Raw genomic sequence first — 24,868 nt, 5'->3', positions numbered from 1 at the left:
TTTTCTATAGATTACCGGCTCAAAAGAATTGAGAGCCTCGGTTTTTAAACTGTGATTAAGTCGACATCATAGTTCAAGAAATCTGTGATTCACATAGGCGGTTCTTCTATTAATTGGTTCCCTAGGAGAAGTACTGAATAATACGTGAAGAGAAAGATAAATCAACTTCAGGTACTTGATTCAAAGTGCAATTTTTTTCACTATTATTTGGTGACATTTTTCTAGAGTATACTGCATTTGAGACAATACTTTGGTGCTTGGTTAAATTTGACGTGATACACCTGATGAAGAAATTAATGCTTGGTTTTGTTTTGGGGATTGTTGCTGAAGCAGTTTCATTTTAGCATGGAGTTCTGCTACGTGGCATTCTAATGCTTGAACTTGTGCTATTTCTATTTTAAATGGGAGATACATCTGGGCAGTACTAGGGATGGACGTATGATAGTGAGGTATGTGCGATAGAATGGTATGTATTTGTTGGAACTGTCAACTACATATGGATTCTTGTAAGATATATTCGGTTCATCTGAATAAGAAATTAGTGAAGGCTCTACAAAGGATAGGGGTGGTACTGACCTTAGAAGTTATATGCACTGTAGCAATGCATAAGTAGGAACTAATGGATGTCTGAAATGTCAAAATGATATCTCAGGTATTATCCTTGTGTCTAGAGGTAGCATCTCTCCTGCCTGATAATGATCTGTTATAGGAATCTATTGTTTCAGATTTCTGTAGTGTTTTTCAGATTTATGGTTAATGGGTTTTATTTGAACTATTGCAGCTATACCCTTACACGTACCATTTTCATTGTGTCAGTTACATCATGTATATATCTTTGTGCATAAGCACGAAAAGAGGCCCCAATAGTAGCCCATCCAATTCAAAATCAGCAAGGACAATAGCCAATGCTCCGAAAAGGTAATGTAGCTTCTTATAGTCATGTATTACTTCATTTCTATTTAATAATTTTAGTTTGATACATATTTCCTGGTGATTTGTAATTGCTTCCTCTGAAAATTTGTACTGTTCATCCATAAATTATGTGGTTACTTAACTGTAGAATAAAGTTATCTATGGTTCTATCTATTTAGCGGTGTTTCTTTGCATTAATTTTGTCTTTTCTTTTGCGAAATGTTTTGCCTCATTTCTCAGCGATCATCACCTGGTTCATCTGTCAGTTGGCAGGGGACAAAATAAAGGAGTAGACTCATTCGTTTGATTAATCTGCAACAACAGTTATGAATTGGATGCTCATCAGGTTACCCAGGTTTGGATATAACTCTTGGTTACTTAGAACTGGATTTTATTTGCTACTTCTTGTCATACCATGCACTTAAACACCTGCTTATGTGCAATGTATTGCCAGATGAGATTTAATTATTATAAGCTTGTGGCTCCCAGTAGCTCCTCGGACTAAGTATGTGAATTTAGTTTGCCTTGCCCTCGGACCAAGTAAATTGAAGTTTAATTAACGCAAGCTTTTATCGGTACATGTTGAACACCAACCAGGCTACCGTTCCTTTGGCCTGTTCATGCCCGGCTCTTTCTTCTGTTTATCATGTTGTATTAACTATTGAACTGAATAAGTCCATGATCCATATGTCATGGATTTCAGAATTAATTTTTGATGTGGTGTGTTTATGGTCTCAATATGATATAAATGTCATTTATTTTCTACTTTTTTCACTCAAATTACTATTTTTGAAGAGTATTTGGGTGGGGTTCCTATATCTACTATTGTGCCTCTGGCTGTTGTTGCACTTCCACGGCCTGCATAACCAGTCAAGTCGGATTCCCCATCAGTGAAACCGCACTTCATGCTTCGATGATGACCGAGTTCATGGTGGAATTCATGTGCGCAACTGGAGTGTGCTAGCTGCATGAGCTGGTAAGGGACGCTCTTGCACCAAGCCATGAGCTCGCTTCTTAGCTCCGACTAGAGGGTGAATGTTTAGGTTCCTTCCTAATGTAAGTCCTTCTTTCTGCAGCTACTATCTATCCTGGAGAAGAAAAGACAACGCTGGAACAGTTGACCGCTTCACGCGAGTCCATCCGAGGAGAATGAGCAATCGACATTATGACCATGCACGCTGGTCAAGTTAGAGCGGTACTTTCCAGTGTTTGTGTCAAAATGACAGATGGGCAAACATCTCTTGTAATCTTGGTACTGAATGTGTATCTCTAATCATGGAAGTGTACGTCTATATGTTTCAGGTATTTAGCACCACGACTGACAAATATTAAAGTTTAGTTCCTGTTAGAAATCAGCATAAAATACATGCTATGGTTAACTCATGAAGAGAACAAGATCTATTCTCTGAAATAAAATTTAGACACCACTTTGAATCCTTGTTGTTATGGTCAGAATGTGTAGTTAACTGTACAAGTAAACTTTTAGACTACAGAATCCGCATTGTATTGTTAGGCATAATTTATGGATGTCTTATCATACACTTCTCTTTCTACCTATGATTGAAGCATAAGAATAATATGAAGGGTGTAAGTAGCGGTGACGTCAAATTGTTGTTTCTTTGTGTATTCTACTAGGAAGATCTTATGTTCCTCATCCTTTTCTGTCATAGTTAATCATCTCCATCGCATTGGCACCCCACACTCCACCAATCTTACATGCATGCTCAGTTGCTCACCAGAATTCTAGACACTAAATCACAACATGTTACAGGTAAGGTGCCTATTTTTGGAACCGTAATATCACACAGATGAACTGTTGACTTAAGTGCCATAGTATTATAGTGCTATTTTAGATTATATTGAAAATTGTCGGAGAGAGTTAGGCTCCAAAAGACTATCACTCAATTATGTCCACAAGAATTATAGTTATACTTTGATAAATTAATAGTGCACTTGCTATATGCTATTTTTAAAACATTCCTATGTTGAATGTGATTATTAATGACCTCCATTTCTTCCAAATGATTATAATTTTTAGTTTAACCAATAAATGTGCTACCTTTTTTAGTGTAATATATCAAGATGCAGCATGTGTGAACTCTTACATGGATTGTGTTCAAATGTCTGATGAGGAAACGTTTTTAAGAGGTCGTGGCAACGCACGGGCATTCAACTAGTATGCTTAATGTGCCTATTGATATAATCTAATTAAGCAACCAGGCAATCTTTTTGTCGCTATTCGAAAACAAAAACAAAAATCTTCCAACAAAGGTTGTACGGGGACTAAATCACTTTCTAGCTAACAAATTTGCACCTGCAGAATTTAATGTTAAAACAAAATAGTCTCGACGCATCAATCATAACGTGTTTCCGTCTCCATGTGACGTATCATTGTATCACTCTCCGCAAGTAGCCTTTCAGCTCAAATGTACCCCAGAAAAAAAATCAAAACTAATATAATTGTTGGGACTTGTATTTGAGTCTCTACGGCTAGCCAATATGGAAACGGAAATGTTGTTAAAATACTTTCTATGCTGACATATAGAAATAGGAATATGATCAGGCAATCTTCTTGTCTTTTTCCCAAATTAGAAAAAATTTCTTCTATTTTCATGCTAAGCTAACGACCGATTGCGAGATTAACATAGAGATATAATACGTGTTGAAATATTGGGCCCACTTTTAGTGGCCCAAATTAGATTTCAGTTTTTCCTATAAATCTCAAAGCCCACATAGTGACAGCCTTGTGAGTTTGAGCCCAAGTTGGTGGCAGCTCACTAGGGAGTGGCAAGAGGTGGAAAGTTTAGTCCCACATGAAAAGTTGGGAGGAAGTTAGACCACCTTATAAGGTGGGTTGTTCCACCACTAGTAAGTGAGTGAGAATAGGAGTGCTACACGCGCGCGCTCCTCCTCCTCCTCCTCCTCGCTCGTCTCGACACGACACGACACGACACGACACGCTTTAGGTTTCATCACGGATCGCCTTCCGTCCAAGTCGGGCGGTGCTGCCTACCGCCGTCTACTACGACCCGTCGTCCCCGTCATCAACAACGTTACTGCTGCAACATCGTCTGCTACACCTTCACCGCCACCTCCACCAGATCGGTACGTGCGACATATCTCGATCTGTTTAGCGATGGATGTTGTACTGTTTGCTCTGCTACTGTTCATGTTGATCACTGCATCTAGTATGTTCGAGTTTCACATGTTAGTAGTACTGTTGTCAGCTAAATTGTCGTGTTTTTGTTTGGAGTCTCTACATCCGGCTTATATAGAAGTAGGAATATGTTTAAAACACTTTATCCATGGATTTTTTTTTTAGCGAAACACAGACACTCACAAATACTTTTGTACATACACTTACCCCTACGAACGCACACACCACACCCTATCTCTATGAGTACCTCTGAAAATCTGAGTCTAAATAACTGATTCAATGGATCTTGAGATTGACAAAGTCACGACAATGGCCTTGCTGTCGACGAAAACTCCGACTTTCAATGAAAAATATTCCGATTTTGTGAGATACCGTATGTGTTAAACCTGGGTATAAACTCGCAATACACTTGTCTTTTTCAAAAAACAGTACTAAATGTTTTTTTCTACCGACCTAACTAGCACGTGCCGAGTTAAGAATTCAGAAAAAAATAGTCTCGACGCATCGGCCGTAACTCATCTCATATATATACATTCCATTGACACTCTAATTCGCTCATCCGCATCACCGTCGATCTCATGAGATGTTTTTTGTCCGCAGGAGCCCGGGGCGAATCGAAGTCGGCATGACCGTGATAGTGCCCGACTACGTGGTCGAGGAGGGGAGCTTGGAGGCTTTCATCGCCAGGGCGCGGCTGTATCTGGACACTGTCGCCGGCAGATTACTAGGCGGCGGCTTCTTCTCCGGCCTCGACCCAGCGTCGAGCGAGGCCATAGCTGGGCTGCACGTTCCGGCGGCAGGCGAGACGAGGGAGCAGGACTGCGCGGTATGCCTCGAGGACTTCGACGAGGATGGCGGCGACGCCGAGCTCAGGACAATGCCCTGCTCGCACTCCTTCCACCAGCGCTGCATCTTCCGGTGGCTCCGGGTCAGCCGGGTCTGCCCCTGCTGCCGCTTCTCGCTGTCCTCCGCCTACGACCAGCTCCTCCTGGCAGATCAGCAGCTAGAACCAAGTGATGACTGATTCATTGATATTGCTACAGTTTGTTATATTGTAAACTTATAACCATGCTGGTTTGTACAAGGAAATTCAACTAGAATTTCTGTCGATGTTATCTGAAAGCGACGGGAGGATTATATTGGGCTAGCTGGTTTGGTTCAGTTCGAACTTCGAAGGCATGATGCGGTTTATTATACTATGCAGTAATAATAATGAAAATGGTTGTACGTGAACAACACTCTCTGCGCGCCGTTTGTTAGAAGGAAATGCGATTATTATTCAGTTTCAAGTCAATGTTATCTCAGAACGATAGAAAGATCAGCTTGGACTACAAATATAATACTATGTTGTGATGTGATACTTGGAAAGCTTCTTAAGTTGAGAGAAGTGACCCGCAAATTCAATTAAGCTCCCAGATACACTACTAGAAAAAGGCGTAGCCATATAATACTAGCAGCGCACTATTTTACTGGTGCCCCACTGCCACCAAAAAGTGGTTTTCCACTGATAAACTTATTAGCAGTGGATGATGAGCAGTGCGACACCACTAAGGATTTGCCAAAGCTACCCCCTCTCCCAGACTTACCAATTTTAGCATGCTTCCAATGTGTTGACATGATCATTGTAAAGGATAAATGTCCTATTCTCTAGTACACTAGCTCAAACAACCAAAATTTATATGTTAGCATTATACCATAGAAGAGAAAGTCCATCAGTGGCATATTTACCAAGTAAGCGCACATGAACCTTGCACAAACCAAACCTGCTATGTACAACCTGCTAATTAGGTATTCCATATCAATGGAAGACTAGTTATCCATGTCATATCCATAAAAAACACCCGTTCTCTCATCCAAGTATAGTGTGTTCTGCTCAATTTTACGGAAGAAGGTGATGGGACATTGCGATGAATTGTACACAAGCTAGTTTTTCCCACAACCATAGCCTAGGGTTCAAATTTATTCTAATCAGAACGTAGGATCTATTTACTAATCAAAACAACACTAAAGGCTAAGAAATCACTTATGAAGTTTCATTCAAATATCTCTTAAAATTGTTTGATTATTGCATTGAAAACGTAGTGAACCCAAAACATAGCAACCAGTGGAGAAAAGGCGGAAATTTAGTATCGACACTAGGTTTTCGTCATCGAGGGGGGTGGGGGGCATCACCCTAGGGAGTGTATCAAAATTTAAACCCCTCGTGCCTTCCCGTCACCATGAAGGTCATGGCGCAAAAGAGATTCCTTTTTGGCATAAATAAATGGCATCGTGACTTCAATTCCCCTTATATGCATGCGACACAAGCCACATCACATTGCAATGGTGGATTTAATTGTGAGGATGGGGGGACCACTGATATTAGTTAAGTGACTTATAGGAACGTTTCACCAGTTAATGGAATACAATATACATTTTGTATGTGTTTGAGAAATACAATATACATTTTGGATGTGTTTATTACCAATGGTGTCTAACTGTCTTTTACTCATAGATGATTAAATAGTGTAATACTTTGTGACACATCCGAGACTTTTCCTTATGCTGCAACTCCTCTCACATACTAATTATCCCTTTTTATTTGTTAGTCTTGTTCATCCTGCTTATTTCTTTCCTTCTCTTATCACTCTACATTGCTCATTCTCTGAGGATGGTACCACCACCGTTGACCTGCTTAGCCAACACCATTGGATGTGGTCGGCATCGGCCATCCCTATGGGCTTGAGGATCATCGATTTCACGAGTCAGATGCATGTGATCTCCGTCTTTCTTCCTCTTTCTTTCCGCTTCTTCTTATTTGCCTAAAATTTCTTTTCATCCATCGCTTTCCTCCTCACCGTGCACTTCGATCAAACACATTCAACAACATGCTAAATTCTTGAACCATGTAAGTAAACAAATTTAGGTCAAAATTATTGACCATAGCTTGGGGACTAACCAACCAAGTTAAAGTTAACCATGTGTCACTTAGTGCCAAAATAATAACATGTATATGTCCTATTGCATGTGAGAAGGAACATCCAAACACATGCAACCAAGCCAATTCACTAGCCTTTTAGCATATGAATTTATATCCTACCAAAGAGAGAGAGTAACATGCAACTAAATTAACATTCTTCTAATAAAAACAGATATACATATAATGATTTTAAAAAATGAAAACAACAATCAACATGCTTCACTAAAATTTTGCTTCTTCGTCTGGTCAGATCAGTCGGCCATACAATGGTGGTCATATCATAAACTTTCCCATATTAGTATATCCCTTTTTACTCATAGATGATTAAATAGTGTAATACTTTGTGACACATCCGAGACTTTTCCTTATGCTGCAACTCCTCTCACATACTAATTATCCCTTTTTATTTGTTAGTCTTGTTCATCCTGCTTATTTTTTTCCTTCTCTTATCACTCTACATTGCTCATTCTCTGAGGATGGTACCACCACCGTTGACCTGCTTAGCCAACACCATTGGATGTGGTCGGCATCGGCCATCCCTATGGGCTTGAGGATCATCGATTTCACGAGTCAGATGCATGTGATCTCCGTCTTTCTTCCTCTTTCTTTCCGCTTCTTCTTATTTGCCTAAAATTTCTTTTCATCCATCGCTTTCCTCCTCACCGTGCACTTCGATCAAACACATTCAACAACATGCTAAATTCTTGAACCATGTAAGTAAACAAATTTAGGTCAAAATTATTGACCATAGCTTGGGGACTAACCAACCAAGTTAAAGTTAACCATGTGTCACTTAGTGCCAAAATAATAACATGTATATGTCCTATTGCATGTGAGAAGGAACATCCAAACACATGCAACCAAGCCAATTCACTAGCCTTTTAGCATATGAATTTATATCCTACCAAAGAGAGAGAGTAACATGCAACTAAATTAACATTCTTCTAATAAAAACAGATATACATATAATGATTTTAAAAAATGAAAACAACAATCAACATGCTTCACTAAAATTTTGCTTCTTCGTCCGGTCGGATCAGTCGGCCATACAATGGTGGTCATATCATAAACTTTCCCATATTAGTATATCCCTTTTTACTCATAGATGATTAAATAGTGTAATACTTTGTGACACATCCGAGACTTTTCCTTATGTTGCAACTCCTCTCACATACTAATTATCCCTTTTTATTTGTTAGTCTTGTTCATCCCGCTTATTTTTTCCTTCTCTTATCACTCTACATTGCTCATTCTCTGAGGATGGTACCACCACCGTTGACCTGCTTAGCCAACACCATTGGATGTGGTCGGCATCGGCCATCCCTATGGGCTTGAGGATCATCGATTTCACGAGTCAGATGCATGTGATCTCCGTCTTTCTTCCTCTTTCTTTCCGCTTCTTCTTATTTGCCTAAAATTTCTTTTCATCCATCGCTTTCCTCCTCACCGTGCACTTCGATCAAACACATTCAACAACATGCTAAATTCTTGAACCATGTAAGTAAACAAATTTAGGTCAAAATTATTGACCATAGCTTGGGGACTAACCAACCAAGTTAAAGTTAACCATGTGTCACTTAGTGCCAAAATAATAACATGTATATGTCCTATTGCATGTGAGAAGGAACATCCAAACACATGCAACCAAGCCAATTCACTAGCCTTTTAGCATATGAATTTATATCCTACCAAAGAGAGAGAGTAACATGCAACTAAATTAACATTCTTCTAATAAAAACAGATATACATATAATGATTTTAAAAAATGAAAACAACAATCAACATGCTTCACTAAAATTTTGCTTCTTCGTCTGGTCAGATCAGTCGGCCATACAATGATGGTCATATCATAAACTTTCCCATATTAGTATATCATCTCAAGAATCATCCTAGAACATTATATGTTCAATTCCAAGAACTCCAATCCCATCTTGAAGAGTGGCTGATACATTTGATCTGGATTACTGATCCAGTATAGTAGCGTTTTTCCTACAAGACCTAGGTTTGTCGAACCATGGTAAGCACTACTTGTTGTTGGTTAAGGAGTGTCTATAGGACTTGCTTATTAATTTTACCTTACGTTAACCGGACATTTCTAATTTACTTTGTATCTTGGGTTGTATCGATGGATGGAGATATGCCAGGGTTGAAGTTTCACTGCAGCTATACATACATATGGGATAAAGATAAATTTAAGCACATTAATTTGTAAATGATCTAACATGGTAGGATTTTTGGGGAGCAGATCCTTAAATAGTACGGCCCCTACGACCTACATACATAGCGTATAGTATCTTGGTCCAACCGTTATACCACGAAGCGTCGGAATATCAATGATTATTAAGTAAATAGAGACCAAATCATTAAGATAAATGATGTTGATGTTGTTACCAAGTGGATCACTAATTGAATACTATACTCCTCTTGTTCTCACTTGGTTTCACGCGCACGCGCCGTTTACCACACATCTCATCTCGAACCTTGATCAATCCTCGGGGTCTTTGGTACCTGAAAAGTCCTCAGATTGAGGTAATAGACAATGATACAAATAAAAATCTCATATTGAAATCACCACACAATATTCCCATGTTTAGATGCACATAATTGATGCGAGGTAATCCTCAACCCGCAGCCCGTGAGGCCAATCGCGAGGAGATCTCAATTACAAGCTATGTCTATGGGAATGAGATGGGATGGAGATGGAGATGATGAACTATGGTGGCGGTGAAGTGGTGGATCTTCCTTCGGGTGTGTTTCTGATGCAATCTTAGAATGGCGGCTCTCTGTGCAGCGGATGGATTCTCTAAGTATATAGACTTATTCACGAAAGTTGCTCCATTTGACAAGTCGAAGTCGGTGCCAGGCGGTACTGGCACACGGTACGTGCGAGCCCCGTCTGTACTAGTGCTGATTAACACTTATGGAGGCGTCTTTTCGACCAAGTTGACTTTGTGAGTATTGGCTGATACATTCGATCTGGATTATGGATTGTAGTATTGTAAGCTTTTTTTCCTAGAAGATCTAGGTTTAATCAAATCATGGGAAACACTTCTAAAATGGTATGAAGGAAACATCTACAAGACTTGCTAATTAGTTTTATCTTATGTTTACTGAACCTTTCCAGTTTACTTTGTTTGGTGTTGTGTTCAATGGATGGAAGATAGGCTAGGGTCAAAGATTGTCCTGCAGCTATGCATGCATATATAAATGAAGCACAATATTATGTAGCAAATACAATAGTGATAAGAGATTTGTGAGCAAGACATCCATAAATACTATTGCCCCTAAAAGCAGAGGTGACAATAGCCTCTTGATCCAACTATTGTCCCCACAACCGCGAGTAACAACAATTATTAAGTAAAACAGACCAAAGCATTAAGATAGATGATTATGCCATTTATTCCAAGCGAATCACTAAACGTGTACCGTTACTTTCCCCTTTCTGTCACTGAGGTTTTGAGATAGCACGCTGTTCTCCACTCATGCCACCTCTTCCCTTGATCAATCCCGAGGATACAAGATTACAAATCTCCTATTCAATTTCTGCACAAAACTCATATGATTAGATGCAGATAAGCGCTGCGAGGATTCACCCCAACCCGCAGTCCGTGAGGACTACTCACTCATGATAACAAGATCGAAAATAGAAATCATTGTGGTAAAATACTTAGATTGAATCAAATATTATTACAATGGTTATCAATTCTCAAGGAGATCTCTATTACATGGTGATGGCTATGATTATGGAGGGGATTGAAGAGGAAATTGATGAACTATGGTGGTGAATCTCCTCCGGTGAGTTGCAGATAGATCTGGTGGATGACGGCTCTGTTTATCGATAAATGGCTCTCCTTCTAGACTGGCTCCCTTCACGAAAGTTATATGGTTTAACCTCGAAAATGCTCTGACACCCAGTACGGGCAGACGGTACGGGAGGAGCTTACTCGTACCGATTACCTACCCCAAAGTGGAGGTTGTAGTGTCCTATGGTTGTAAAATGGAGGACCATACTACTTTTTTCTTTCAAAGGGACGCATAACACACCTGCCCCAAAGTGGAGGTTGTAGTGTCCTATATTTGGTATATGGTGTTTTTTAATACAGATTTGGTGCACATGAGTATCAGTGCTCTCGAATTTAAAATATTCAAAAGCTCTATTTTTGTATTTTAAAAATTCATAAAATTTATTTCATAAATACATACATATGTCATGAATACTCGTGCAAAGTTTCAGTAGAAATTATGTTTTATTTTGAGCTACAAAAAAACCAACTTTATGGTTGTGTATACGGGTAATTTTTGTCATAAATTTGTCTTTTTATATAGTTCATAATACAACATATTTTCTTACGAAATTTCTACAATATATTCAGAACTATGTATGTGCAAATTTAAGCCCAGATTTTTTGAAATTTTAAAAATACGATTTTTTTAAAAAACGGGAACACTAGTTCTCACGTGCCAAAGTTGCTTTTTTTTTTTGCTTTATTTGATAATAACTGGCAGCGGCCGGAGGGAGTACATCGGGCGGGTTCTGCTTCTAGGGTTTGTAGCGGCGCTGGAGCAGCCCGCACGAGCCGCCCGAGCGCGTTTTTAACCGACGTACATCTAACCAAATCTCAGATGTCCTCTACTTATTGTTATCACCAGAATTTGACCGGATAAGAGGTGGACTGCGATTGAAGATGGGCTTGAAGAATACACATAGAAGAAATACATGAATCGGCCTTGCATACAAAGTTTGGGCTAGTTTGCCCGTGTATTTGTAACATAGTAGGATACGTGTTGTTTAAGCTAGAGTTTGGCTCGTGCACGGTTGGGATTATTCCCACGTTAGAAAGTCTACGGACTATAAATATGTATCTAGGGTTTATGAAATAGACAACAATCACGTTCACCATAAACCAATCTAGGCGCATCGCCAACTCCCTTGTCTCGAGGGTTTCTTCCGGGTAAGCATCATGCTGCCTAGATCGCATCTTGCGATCTAGGCAGCACATGTTTATTCGTTGTTCATGCGTTGCTCGTGCTGAAGCCTTTTTGATGGCGAGCAACGTAGTTATCATAGATGTGTTAGGGTTAGCATTGTTCATCGTATCATATGCTTGTCGTCGTGCAACCCTTAGACGTCTAGCCGTCCTTACACCTATCTTAGGTGTAAGGGCGGCACCCCGCTTGATCATTATTTAGTAGATCCGATCCGTTATGATTGCTCCTTGTTCTTCAAGGATTAGTTTAATATCTGCATGGTTAGGCCTTACAAACGGGTTGAAGGATCCGAGTGGCGCATAGGGTGTAGTTTGCTAGCCCTAGACAGGATGTTCCGAGGATCAACTTCGTGTTGGTTTTTAGGCCTTGTCTAGGGTCGGTTTACGATCACCGTGCGTGGCCGCCGAGGCTCAATCACGAGTAGGATGTTCCGATTATGCGGTGAAAACCCTAAATCGTAGTAGGTCGTTTTAGCTTTATTTTGATCAAGCGGGACCACCATCCGATCGTACACCTCGTACGGATCATGGGTGGATCGGCTCCTTGAGCCGATTCACGGGACAACCCGAGAGCCGATCGAGGCTCGTATTTAATGTTTACGTGTATGCCATGCAGGAAACTAAGCGAGGCACATCCAACACCTTCCTGACCGGGTATAGGTCAGGTGGCACGCCCTTGCATCAGCATCGGACGTGCGTGCCGAGTCTTTGCGGGCCGTCGCTCGGAGGGACCAGGGCCAGCCGCCGTCCTGGGAGCCTCCCGGCTCTACGGTGTTGCCCGTCGCTGCTCGTCGGTGGGTTTCTGACCGCAACACATTCTGGCACGCCCGGTGGGACCATCTTCGACATCAACCGCATCGCCATCTACATCTGAGATGGCGGAAGGCACTCCGATCACGTACGAGGATCCGACCGAGGAGCTCAAGAAGAAGCATGACGAGGTCAAAGCGATCCTCGAAGCCGATCTCATCGGCTCTTTTCACGTAACCCGCTCACATGGCATCAGGTGGAAAGGGTTCTCACCTGAAGGCGCGCTCGATGGAGTGGACCTGTTCGCCCCGTCAGAAGAACGCACCAGGTCGCTGCGTCAGGAGATTAACTTCATGGTAGCTCATTCGCTACACCGCCATTCTGAGAGCCTGGTAAACACTTTGGAGCGTGTCGCTCTTCGCGTGATCCAGGAAATCATGAAGCATCAGTACTCTCCGTCAGGACCAGCTCTGGGGACTCACCAAGGAGAGATGCCACTCCAGTCCCGTCCACCGCTGCCATTCGCGTTGGCAGCACCAGAGGTGCCGAATTCACCGGCATACGTCGTCTACAAGATCGGTGGTGACCCTAGTGACTACCAATTCTTGCATGAGGCGCCTAAGGAGATCCCTCACGGATACACGTGCACATACGTGCCAGACTGCAGTAACTGGGCACTCACGAACCAGGCTGCAACAGCAGGGATTTCTGGAACAGCAGGAGGAACTTCGGGAACAGACCTTGAGAAGCAGACGTGGCTAGCTAAGTATGCCACTCCGACAAACCTCCAGAGCCCAGCTCCTGCAGTTGGCTCAGAGCTGGAAAAGCATGCATGGCTGGCTAAGTATGCCACTCCGGCAAATCTTCAGAGTTCGATTCCTACAGCCAGCACCGCGGATCAGATTAGTACCATCTTAAAAGACCAGTTCGGCATGGTGCCGAAAAGGAGGACAATCGGCTATTCCAAGCCGTACCCCAATGAGTACGAGTTGATCCCGTTACCACCCAAATATCGGCTCCCTGATTTCTCCAAGTTTAATGGATCAGATGGTTCCAGTTCCATCGAGCATGTGAGCCGATATTTGGCGCAGCTGGGCACGATCTCAGCATCAGATGAGCTGCGTGTGAGGTTCTTCGCACAGTCCCTCACAGGATCGGCTTTCGGGTGGTACACATCGCTGCCACCAGATTCAATCCGGACTTGGAAGCAGTTGGAAGAGCAGTTCCACATGCAGTATCACTCAGAGGCTTCCGAGGCTGGCATTGCCGATCTAGCACAAGTACGACAGAAGCGCGGAGAAACAGTTTCAGAATACATCCAGCGCTTCAGGACCGTTAGGAACCGATGCTATTCGGCTCATGTGACTGAAAAAGAAGCAGTCGAGTTGGCGGTGGTGGGTCTCGCATCACCGATCAAGGACGTGGCCTCCCAAGCAGACTACCCTTCACTGGCGCACATGGTGCAGAAGCTCTCAGCATATGAACAGCGCCACCCAGATGTATACCAGGATAAATTCAAACGTGCGGTGGTCCTGGTTGAGGCAGATGAAGATGAAGGTTCTGCGGGAGATCAAGAGGTAGCAGTGGCTGAATGGACTCGGGGGCAAGCCCCGTGTCCTGTAAGTGGGTTAAGCCACAAGGTCCTCCAAGAGGGTTTGACTTTGATGTCACCAAGGCTGAGCAAATTTTCGACCTCTTACTTAAGGAGAAGCAGCTAAAGGTACCCGAAGGCCACAAGATCCCCACGGCTCAGGAGTTGAACGGAAAGCCATACTGCAAGTGGCATAACACGTTCACCCATGCCACCAACGACCGCAGGGTGTGGCGTCGGCGGGTCCAAATGGCGATAGAACAAGGGCGTCTAATTTTCAGCCGAGTACGCCATGAAGGTCGACACACACCCCTTCCCCGCCGTTAACATGGTGGAGTGCACTTACCCTGGAGGGTGCCAGCCAGGATTCTCGTTCAATATCAACATGGTAGGACCTGGGCACCACTCTGGTAAGGACGGAGACGAGGGCAGCTGCGCTCATAGCAAGGACACGGAGGAAGCCGTTCCACGCGATCGGCTCCGTCACGATGGCAAGCGCTACATCACAGAGGGAGAAGTGAGGAACGCAAGATATCATCGACCTCTCTCTGATCACCTCCTCAACAAGTATGTGAGTCAATATGACCAACGCCGACGGTATAACAGCGAGGACGAAAGGGATCGTCTAGCTAGGGATGCCAGGAGACATCATCGGCATGATCGCGACGAGGAGAGGTATGAGCGCCACGCCAAGGAAAAGTCGAGAGAACAAGACGACGTGGATAGGCACTGGGACTGTCCCTTCTTCAGACACTGCTGGGATTCAGGAATGAGCCGATTGCCTACAATCGGCAACTGCCTAGAATGTAAACAGAAGAAGAAGGATGCAGCGAACGTGTCCGTGTTCAAACGTCTAGGGCCTCTTTCGCCTCGGAACAAGCACGCTGAGTCCTCTCGGGTAGAAGATCTCGAGGAACTAGAGGACGATGATGAAGAAGAAGATAAGTATCATCGGCCAAGGTGGTGCCCTGATGGACTCAGCCATTCCCAAAAGCGTAGGGTTCAGCGACTACGTGGTTTGGAGGAAGCCGGGAGGTTATACCTGCACACGTTGAGGAAGGCGCGGCCTGATCTGGCCGCTAAAATTCAGCGAACCCGGGACGAAGAAGGTCGGCCACAAAGGAAAGAGTGGCGCCCAAGACAAAAGGAAGCCGATGATAAAACATCGGCTGGCACAAACATGGTGTTCATCCTTCCAACGGAGTTTAGTGCTCCAGGATTAGACGAAGCACCTGTGGCACAACTTGACTGCGGCCCACGGCCGGTTATCTTTGAGAAGTCACGAGAAAGAAGCTACGGACATCCGAAGGCCCCGTACTTGCGAGGCTACATCAATGGGCAGCCTCGTCAACAAGATGTCTGGTGGACACCGGAGCGGCGATCAACATTATGCCATACTCCATGCTACGTCGGTTGGGACGCTCTAGCTCGGATCTGATCAAGACCAACGTGACGCTGAGCGATTTCAACGGCCAAGCATCTGACGCACAAGGTGTTCTGAACGTGGATCTGACCGTAGGAAGGAAAACCGTCCCTACGACGTTCTTTATTATCGACAGCAAGAGCACCTATGCTGTCCTACTAGGGAGAGATTGGATCCACGCCAACTGTTGCATTCCATCCACGATGCACCAATGCCTAATACAGTGGGATGGAGATGAAGTAGAAGTCGTCCACGCAGATGATTCAGCCGAGATTTCAACGGCCGGCATGAACGTTTGGGAGACATCGGGCCAAGAGCCACTCTCAGGCATCAATTTGTACGACCGCGAGCGCATCGACGTGACAAAGGACGGGGTTAGGCTGGTTTTATCCACCGGCCTGACCGTGTAACAAGAGCAACATCTATGGACAAACGTGGCGATGCCGATCCATGTGATCGGCCCCAAAGATCTATGAAGGAACATTGCAAAACCTTCATTGAGCAATCAACATGGAGGCCGGTTCCAGCAATCGGCCAAAATTATCCTCACCATGCGTTCTGCCTAGGTTCAACGTCGATCTAATGGGCAATGGGTTTACGTCGGCTGATGAGCTGGAAGAAGTCAACACTGGTCCTAACAGAGCCGACGTTCACATATAGCGCCTTGGCTAACCACAGAGTCGATGTTAGCAGTTACCTGGCAGAATCGGCTCGGGGGGCACCTAATCAGATGAACATGTGCAGTGAAATACTGGGGGCCGATAGAAAATCGGCCAGTAAATTTTTTTTTTCATGACGTACAGCCGATGCACGGACATCGACTATAGTACAATTACACAGGATCTACCTGCTGCGTGTTCAAGACGCGGATGGCCTTCTGCTTCCTAGATCCTCAGCAGCAATGAGCCGATTTTAGTGAACCTTCTTTTCGAAGACTTCCAACCCTTTGCCGATTAAGCCGTTGATGTTGCGTCTACAATATCGTTTTTCAACGGAAGAGAAGATGATCGGTGGTGGCAAGTTTGGCTGGCTCTGCATGGTGGCTGTCTCAGAATTGCCTGAGTTCAGAACCCTCTGTCTGATCTGTGCGTCCTCACCGCTATTCTCGCCTTGACTGAGGCTCGGGGGGCAGCTGATTTGGTAGGCACTCTGCTTTTTGGAAGCCGATTGGAGTGTCGTCGGCTGACCCAGCATCATAAGCTTCTTCGAAAGTGGTGAGTTGTTGCAGGAGGTCACCAGAGCTGCTGGAAGGAGCCTGAAAGGAAAGCCATCATCATCTACACGGTCAGGGCCGTTCCTGTTGATGCAAAAGATAAAGCCGGGCGCTATGTTCGAACAATAAGGAGTGGTTAAGGATCACCTTCAGGACTGGGACCATAGCATGGGCATTGGATGAGGTTGCTTTGAGTCCGTTGCAGTTACGAACCTGCGCGATTGACATCTGAGGTTCATGTGGCCGTGGGTTTGATCTGTTCAAACGGCGATTTGGGGATTTGAGTTTTACTCTTTCAGATAGGTCGCAGGTTACCATTTGAAAAGACGATAGAATTGGCCTTGCTCGCGTTTTATGGCAAGGGCCGATGCTCTGCCATCGGCTCTTAATGTGTTGACTCACTTTAATCGGCAAAGTTGGGAAAGGGACAGAATCGGCTGAGAAATGTCTTCTTCATTAATAAGAAAGGATTTTTACAATGAAGAGCCGATTGCTCAAGAAAGGAAGAACAAAAGGAGAGCCGATTGCTCAGGAACTACTAATCCTACATTGCTAATCCTCGCTGGCCTCATCGTCGGCATCGGAGCTGCCGTCGGCGCTACTTCCGGAGAATTCCTCGTCGCTGCTGCCCCAGCCCTCGGCCGGAGCCTCTTCTTCCTCGTCATCATCATCATCCTCGCTGTCCGCCCAAGCGCGGAAGCGTTTCGCCGGTGGATACCCAGTGGAAGAGGAGGAATCATCCTCCTCCTCTTCTTCTCCTTCCTCGTCATCATCATCGTCCTCGCTGTCCGCCCACGCGCGGGAGCGCTTCGCCGGCGGATGCCCGGCGGAGGAGGAGGGATCATCCTCCTCCTCTTCCTCCTCTACTTCTTCTTCTTCCTCCTCCTTGTCGGAGGAGATGGGGTTCGCCCAGGAGTGGAGGTCGTCTTCACTCTCGCTCTTCAGCTCCCCTTCGATGAGGAACTTGAGGTCGTCCTCCCCATCGGTCAGAGGTAAGTCACCATCTGACCCGACGAGTGCTTCGGGTGGGCCATCTGGTATGTGGTCAGAGTTCCACTCCTGCTCGCTCGAGGAGGAGGATTGGGAGGAGAGGCCTGAGGAGATAGAGGAAGAGGAAGACATTGCTACAGGGAAAGAGGGTTTTTTGGGTGCTGATGGACAGAACAGAGCAAGGGGATGAAGTGGCGAACCGTTCGGCATAGATAAATAAAGGGGGTATAGTGGAGATTTAATGCCATGACGGTTCTTGAGGACATGATGCCGAATCTGTCAATTCACGCAGAGAAGCTGAGGAGGCGAGGCGACATGATGAAAGACTCTGCAGCGGTTCTGCTCTGCCAACAACATGACCCGACGAAGGAAAAGCATAATGATTTTGGAATCATCATTTCCAAAACCAGGGGGGCATGTGTTATCACCAGAATTTGACCGGATCAGAGGTGGGCTGCGATTGGAGATGGGCTTGAAGAATACACATAGAAGAAATACATGAATCGGCCTTGCATACAAAGTTTGGGCTAGTTTGCCCGTGTATCTGTAACATAGTAGGATACATGTCGTTTAAGCTAGAGTTTGGCTCGTGCACGGTTGGGATTATTCCCACGTTAGAAAGTCTACGGACTATAAATATGTATCTAGGGTTTATGAAATAGACAACAATCACGTTCACCACAAACCAATCTAGGCGCATAGCCAACTCCCTTGTCTCGAGGGTTTCTTCCGGGTAAGCATCATGCTGCCTAGATCGCATCTTGCGATCTAGGCAGCACACGTTTATTCGTTGTTCATGCGTTGCTCGTGCTGAAGCCTTTTTGATGGCGAGCAACGTAGTTATCATAGATGTGTTAGGGTTAGCATTGTTCATCGTATCATATGTTGTCGTCGTGCAACCCTTAGACGTCTAGCCGTCCTTACACCTATCTTAGGTGTAAGGGCGGCACACCGCTTGATCATTATTTAGTAGATCCGATCCGTTATGATTGCTCCTTGTTCTTCAAGGATTAGTTTAATATCTGCATGGTTAGGCCTTACAAACGGGTTGAAAGATCCAGTGGCGCGTAGGGTGTAGTTTGCTAGCCCTAGACAGGATGTTCCGAGGATCAACTTCGTGTTGATTTTTAGGCCTTGTCTAGGGTCGGTTTACGATCACCGTGCGTGGCCGCCGAGCTCAATCACGAGTAGGATGTTCCGATTATGCGGTGAAAACCCTAAATCTTAGTAGGTCGTTTTAGCTTTATTTTGATCAAGCAGGACCACCATCTGATCGTACACCTCGTACGGATCATGGGTGGATCGGCTCCTTGAGCCGATTCACGGGACAACCTGAGAGCCGATCGAGGCTCGTATTTAATGTTTACGTGTATGCCATGCAGGAAACTAAGCGAGGCACATCCAACACCTTCCCGACCGGGTATAGGTCGGGTGGCACGCCTTGCATCAGCATCGGACGTGCGTGCCGAGTCTTTGCGGGCCGTCGCTCGGAGGGACCAGGGCCAGCCGCAGTCCTGGGAGCCTCCCGGCTCTACGGTGTTGCCCGTCGCTGCTCGCCGGTGTGTTTCTGACCGCAACACTTATATAGTCTGATCAGGCAATCCTCTTGTCGTTTCTCCAAACATAAAAAAAATGAATTTTCTTTCTAAGAATTGTGGTACCGAGATCAAATCACTTTCTGGCTTAGCTGACGAACAGTTGCGCAATTCAGAGATAAAACAAAATGGAGGACGCGTAATACTTTCGAAGAGACGCGTGATACTGTTACGTGCTCGCGTCTTGGTCTGACGTCTCACTCTGGCCCAGGTGGCACTTCAGCTCAAATATATACCCCATGAACGATCAAAGCTAATTCTCTCATCGGTATCGATCGCCATCGCCATCACTTTCGCCTGACCGCCTTCGTCCTCCGGGGCTAGCTAGCTCTTCGGGCAAAATGGCGTTCCCCCTGACCGTGATAGTGCCCAACTACGTGCCCGACGAGTGGAGCTTCCAAGACAGCACCCGCCGGGACAGCACTAGACGTGGCTTCTTCGACCGGGTGCGGCCGGAGCGGGACGCTGCCGCCCAGGACGTGAGGGCTGGCGGCTGCTTCTCTTGCTTTGACCCGGCGTCGAGCGAGGCCATTGCTGGCCTGCGCGTGCCGGTGGCCGGCGAGACGAGGGAGGAGTGCTGCGCAGTGTGCCTTGAGGACTTCGAGGAGGAAGGCGGCGACGTCCACCTCAGGACAATGCCCTGCTCGCACTCCTTCCACGAGGGCTGCATCTTCCGGTGGCTCCGGGTCAGCCGGGTATGTCCCTGCTGCCGCTTCCCGCTGCCCTCCGCCGACGAAGAGTGCCTCCAGGACCAGCCGGCGCCGGCCGGAGCTGGAGATAGAACCAACTGAAGAATGATTCATTGATCCTATGCTAACGTTTGTTTGTTCTACTGTGTAATTGTAGTCATGCTGTTCTGAATTCCCTCTCAATTTTATCTGACGACGACGATGTAATGCTCTGCTTGGACTGGTTCAGTTCAGTGATATGATGCGGTTTATTAAGAAATGAAGCAATGGTTACATGAATAACACTCTCTGTTCTACATCCTTTCCATGCCAATCTCAGCATGATCGCGGTTACGCTAGCTCTAATTAAATGAGGATATCATTTGTGAAATGTACAGAACCTATGAGCAATTTCCAGCTGAACCAAAATTTGCCGTGCTGACACGTCGCCCGCCCATCTATGGTCGGAAGAATCAGATCTTTTTTTCCTTTTCTCAATGGAGCAAATGAGAAATCACTACACATCTTCAGTGAAAGCCCTGTATATGAAGTCTCTGAACCGCTTGCAGTACTGCTTGGGGTCGACGGCAGATATAGAGTTGGGGTCATAGAGTTGGGACTTGTAGGCGTGCTCCAGCTTCTTGCTGATGTCGTAGTCCTGCAGGATGTCAATGATGCCAAAGAAGAGGACCACCTCCCGAAATTCTCCGGTGGGATCGCCGATGAGAGGCGACTCGCTCTCGGGGTTCCGCACGACGTTCTCCACCCTCGACTGCATGGCGATCCCCAGTTTCAGTGGTAATTTCCTGCAAAGATCATACTATGTTGTGAGGCTTGCAAGTGTCTTCAGTTGAGAGTAGTGATCTTTCAGTTGGTAGTTTTTGTTTTGTTTGACAGCATCTTTGAGTTGGTAGTTAGTAAGCAGTTAAGCACTGCCTATTTCTTCAGGAACAGGGCGATACCATGTTCCACTGAAGAAGTGGATCACATTACTTGACCTTTCCAATGCAAGTCTAATTGTGTTGCATCGATAAGAAGTTAAGAACTGAAAACAGTATTGTCATGCATATTCTACAAATATTTGGTAGCGAATTGCTGTAAATTGCGTTTGTGATATACCTATTTTGTTCAGAATCTTCAGCAGCACCGTTGTCAGCATTAGTACAATCTGTAACAGGAAAGGAGAGATTATTTTTCAGGACATCTGAATTCAAAATACTATATTTTATGAGGTAATCATATGTTTACGTCGATCTTTGAAGTGAATGCCGACTAAAAGACTATAATCCATGATCCTCTCCTGCTCTAGCAACTCGCAATCTTTGTCCACTTGCCTGGTAATTAAGAAACATAAACCATAACACAAGGATGGTTAAGTGACTTTTAAACACACTTTTTTATGAGTACCCGTTTTGGGTGATTAATTTAGGACATTTAGTACTAGCATTACAACGTAACCAGATAAAATAAATCTTTTGCACACAATTGGCGGATGTAAACATACCTGCAGAAGTCCTGGAACCAAGTTCCTCCTAACCGGAAAATAAAATTGAGATCAAGATCCTTCAGAGTGGTGTGCTCATCAATTTGATCAAGGGGTTTGTCGGTCATGCGACCTTGCGAAGATCCTTTCAAATCAAAACGCCGATGAATCGCATAGTGAGAGCAGAAGAGGTTCCCCATTATGACAAACCGAACCTGAATGAAATAGCAACAAAACCTGAGCATATACTCAGGCGTATATCTTCCTTGATGGTCATTTTCAACGAACACACCAACTGTTCAACGCATCCTAACCTTTTTCTGAATACCTCCTGTGATTTTAACACAGTGCAGGCCAAAGAACTTGGTCACTAGAGTATGTTCGTAATTGCGTACATGTTTATAATAGGCTGGAAGCATCCTAAGAAGCACCTGTTCATAACACCAAAAACCACAAAATCAGATCTTGCAATGCCATATTTAATTTCTTTCAATAAAGGGAATATATTTATTTGTATCTTAATAGCTTACCTTAACTTCTGCTTTCTTCATTGTCTTGATCATGTACTTGTCATCGTTGGTGAGGTAGAAGAAGCTTCCACTTTTGCCAGGCGATGATAGCTCCCTGAGCGCATCATCGCCGCAAATGGAGATCATGTAGTCTGCTGGGTCAACGTCGAAGAGCTTGCGCAATGTCCTGGAGTAAGATCACACAAGATCAGTCATTTCAGTAGGTACTGCAATATTCGCATTTTGCTCTTCAATTTTGGGTGATACATGAACTGTAGTCAATCAAAAACTTTCACTATTAGATTTCTTCAGTTTTTGAAGGGACTGGTTCAATCCAAATAATGCAAAAAATATTTCGGACCTGAAGACCAAGGGGCAGTAGTCCTTCCACCGGAAATCGCAGGATTGGTGAGGCGGCGTGTGCTTTGATCCTTCAGGAGGAAACCTCGTCCACACCTTCTCATTGGGATCAAACGCCCTTGATTTCAGATCCAGCGTGTTTGGCGCAGAATGCCTCCCCACAGCATGCCTGCTCGAGCTCCAAACAAATTGAGTTCATGGTGATCATTTCGTGTCAGTGCAATGGCAGCTGCCGGCACCGGCAGAGACAGATTCAAATTCATGGCAATTGTTTGGCCGGCGCGCGCACCTGATGCCAAGCTGGAGGTTGAGCATGAGCTCGTAGTTCTTGTGCCCCTTGGATATGGTCTCCCCCTGCTTCTTCGCCGGCTTCGGCGGGGCGCGCATGCACGACGTCGCTCGCAGCCACGCCCTCTCCACTGACGCCGCCCTGGCCTGCGCATCCTCGCTGCTGCCGGCCAGGAACTGGGACTGCGTCTGGGTCGGGGCCGGGGCCTCCTCCGCTTCGGGAATGTTGTCCATGTCCGACACACTGCTCATCCTGTGCACGCTGGACCTCCTCCCTTGGATTTGCTCGGGCTCCGGCGGCCGCCACACCGGCTTCTTGAGCACGGCCTCTACCCCGGGCCACGTGACTATCTTCTGCGATGGCAGCAGCGACGCCACCTTCCCCTCCGTCACCTCCAGCTCCTCCAGCAGTTTGGTGATCGCCTCCCTGGGCTCCCGCGGCGGCATGGGCACGGCCGGCCCACCGGAAGGAGGGTAGTAGACGCCGCTCTTGGCGTTCGTCTCGCCAGACTCCTGCTCCTGCCACCAGACCCCGATGTACATGCTGCCGTCAGCCCACCGGAAGGTGCCCTGGCCCTTTGGCTTGGCGTCCTCCCACGCGCCGTCGTAGCGGTCGCCGTCCGCCCATATCACGGTGCCGCAGCCGTGCATCTCGCCGGCCTTCCACGTGCCGATGTACTCGTGCCCGTACCGCCAAATGTAGCGGCCGTGCCCGTCCTGCCGCCCGTCGCGCCAGTGTCCGTCGTAGACGTCGCCGTTGGCGTACGCCTGCGTGCCGCGGCCGTGCCGGAAGTTGTTGGCCCAGTGTCCCGCGAACGTGTCCCCGAACTCGCCGATGTAGGTGCCGTGGCCGTGCATGTAGCCGCCGGCGAGGTCGCCCTCGTAGGTTGCGCCGGAGGGCCAGGAGAACTTGCCACGGCCGGACGCGCGCCCCCGGCGCCACGAGCCCTCGTACATGCTGCCGTCCGTCCACAAAAACTTGCCGGAGCCGTGCGGGAGGTCCTCGCTGACGCCACCCTGGTAGAAGTCGCCGCTGGGGAGCAGCTGCTCCGAGTGGGTGACCGAGACCGCAGAATCGTCGTCTTCCTCCTCGTCCTCGTCCTCCTCCTCCTCGTCGTCCTCGTCTTCGTCATTCTCCTCGGTGGCAGCGCTGTCGGCGTCGTTTTCCACAACGTCATAGCCGTAGATGGTGTTGGAAGAGGCGACCACGGAGAGGGCGACGGCTGGGTCGCCGTCGATCACGGCGGGTCCGGTGGCTGGAAATACGGAGCTACCTCGTCGGATGGCCATGGTGGTGTTGAGCTTGCGGATCCCCGCCTCCCACAGCCGGCTGGCCGGAGCCGGGATCTGGTTCATCTTGCTCCCCGTCATGGTGGCGTGACGTGAACGTGATGGAGGCTGTCAGATAGATCGGTTAAAGAAAGAATGCCCGCGCGAGGCAACAAGCTAGGGGAGAAGGACGTCGACGGAGGAAGCCATGGCGTTGCGTTGCATGGCGCGCGAGAGTTTTGGGTGAGGACGCTGGAGAGGGAAATAAATGTTGGAGGATGAGAGGAGTTGTCGGGGAAGGAGCCCGCATGGAGGAGAGCTCGACATTTGGAGGGAGCCAGGGCGGTCGAATTTTCAAGCCTCTTGCACCCGTAGCCCCGTACCTAACCTTTCCCCCCGAACTCGCAAACTTTTTCTTTTCTTTTGGCAGCCACAATAACATTCAACTACCTCTCTAGCCCGAAATATTTGACGCAGCCCATTCACAAATTAAAATTGAAACAGGTTAAATCCAGCAATTATACAATATGTTGATGATACAATTTTCATATTCGAATATAGTTTAGAAAGTGCTAGGAATTTAAATTTTATCTTATGTATTTTTTGCAACTTATGGTCTTGATTTAAAATTTATCTTATGTATTTTCCCGTCTAAGTATTTTGGGGTACCAACGCATTACAAGTGTTTGCGAGGAAAAACACAGAGATAAGAT

The 24,868-nt window shown here is 46.0% G+C and overlaps 1 protein-coding gene across 1 annotated transcript; it reads right to left on the bottom strand.

Annotated features, from left to right (window-relative positions):
* Positions 1-20,763: 20,763 nt before the first annotated feature.
* On the bottom strand, positions 20,764-24,266 carry LOC124699237 (phosphatidylinositol 4-phosphate 5-kinase 6-like). Its single transcript, XM_047231570.1, has 8 exons — positions 22,888-24,266; positions 22,600-22,767; positions 22,260-22,425; positions 22,044-22,160; positions 21,751-21,944; positions 21,495-21,580; positions 21,366-21,414; positions 20,764-21,052 (listed from the first exon to the last, which is right to left on the bottom strand). The coding sequence occupies exons 1-8, from the start codon at positions 24,255-24,257 to the stop codon at positions 20,764-20,766; spliced, it is 2,439 nt and encodes an 812-aa protein (XP_047087526.1). The 5' UTR covers positions 24,258-24,266.
* Positions 24,267-24,868: the final 602 nt, after the last annotated feature.

Source organism: Lolium rigidum, chromosome 3 (genome assembly GCF_022539505.1).
Source record: "Lolium rigidum isolate FL_2022 chromosome 3, APGP_CSIRO_Lrig_0.1, whole genome shotgun sequence".
NCBI lineage: Eukaryota > Viridiplantae > Streptophyta > Magnoliopsida > Poales > Poaceae > Lolium > Lolium rigidum.
Note: the sequence above shows the minus strand (reverse complement) of the source record. Positions and strands in the feature narration are given on the sequence as shown.

What these genes read in the sequence shown, in the direction of transcription:
- LOC124699237 (XM_047231570.1), bottom strand. Translation starts at nt 24,257, where the DNA reads ATGACGGGGAGCAAGATGAACCAGATCCCGGCTCCGGCCAGCCGGCTG. An exon ending in TGAAGAAAGCAGAAGTTAAG is followed by an intron (nt 22,161 to 22,259) that starts GTAAGCTATTAA and finishes TGTTATGAACAG; the next exon opens with GTGCTTCTTAGGATGCTTCC. An exon ending in GAAGATTCTGAACAAAATAG is followed by an intron (nt 21,053 to 21,365) that starts GTATATCACAAA and finishes TGATCTTTGCAG; the next exon opens with GAAATTACCACTGAAACTGG.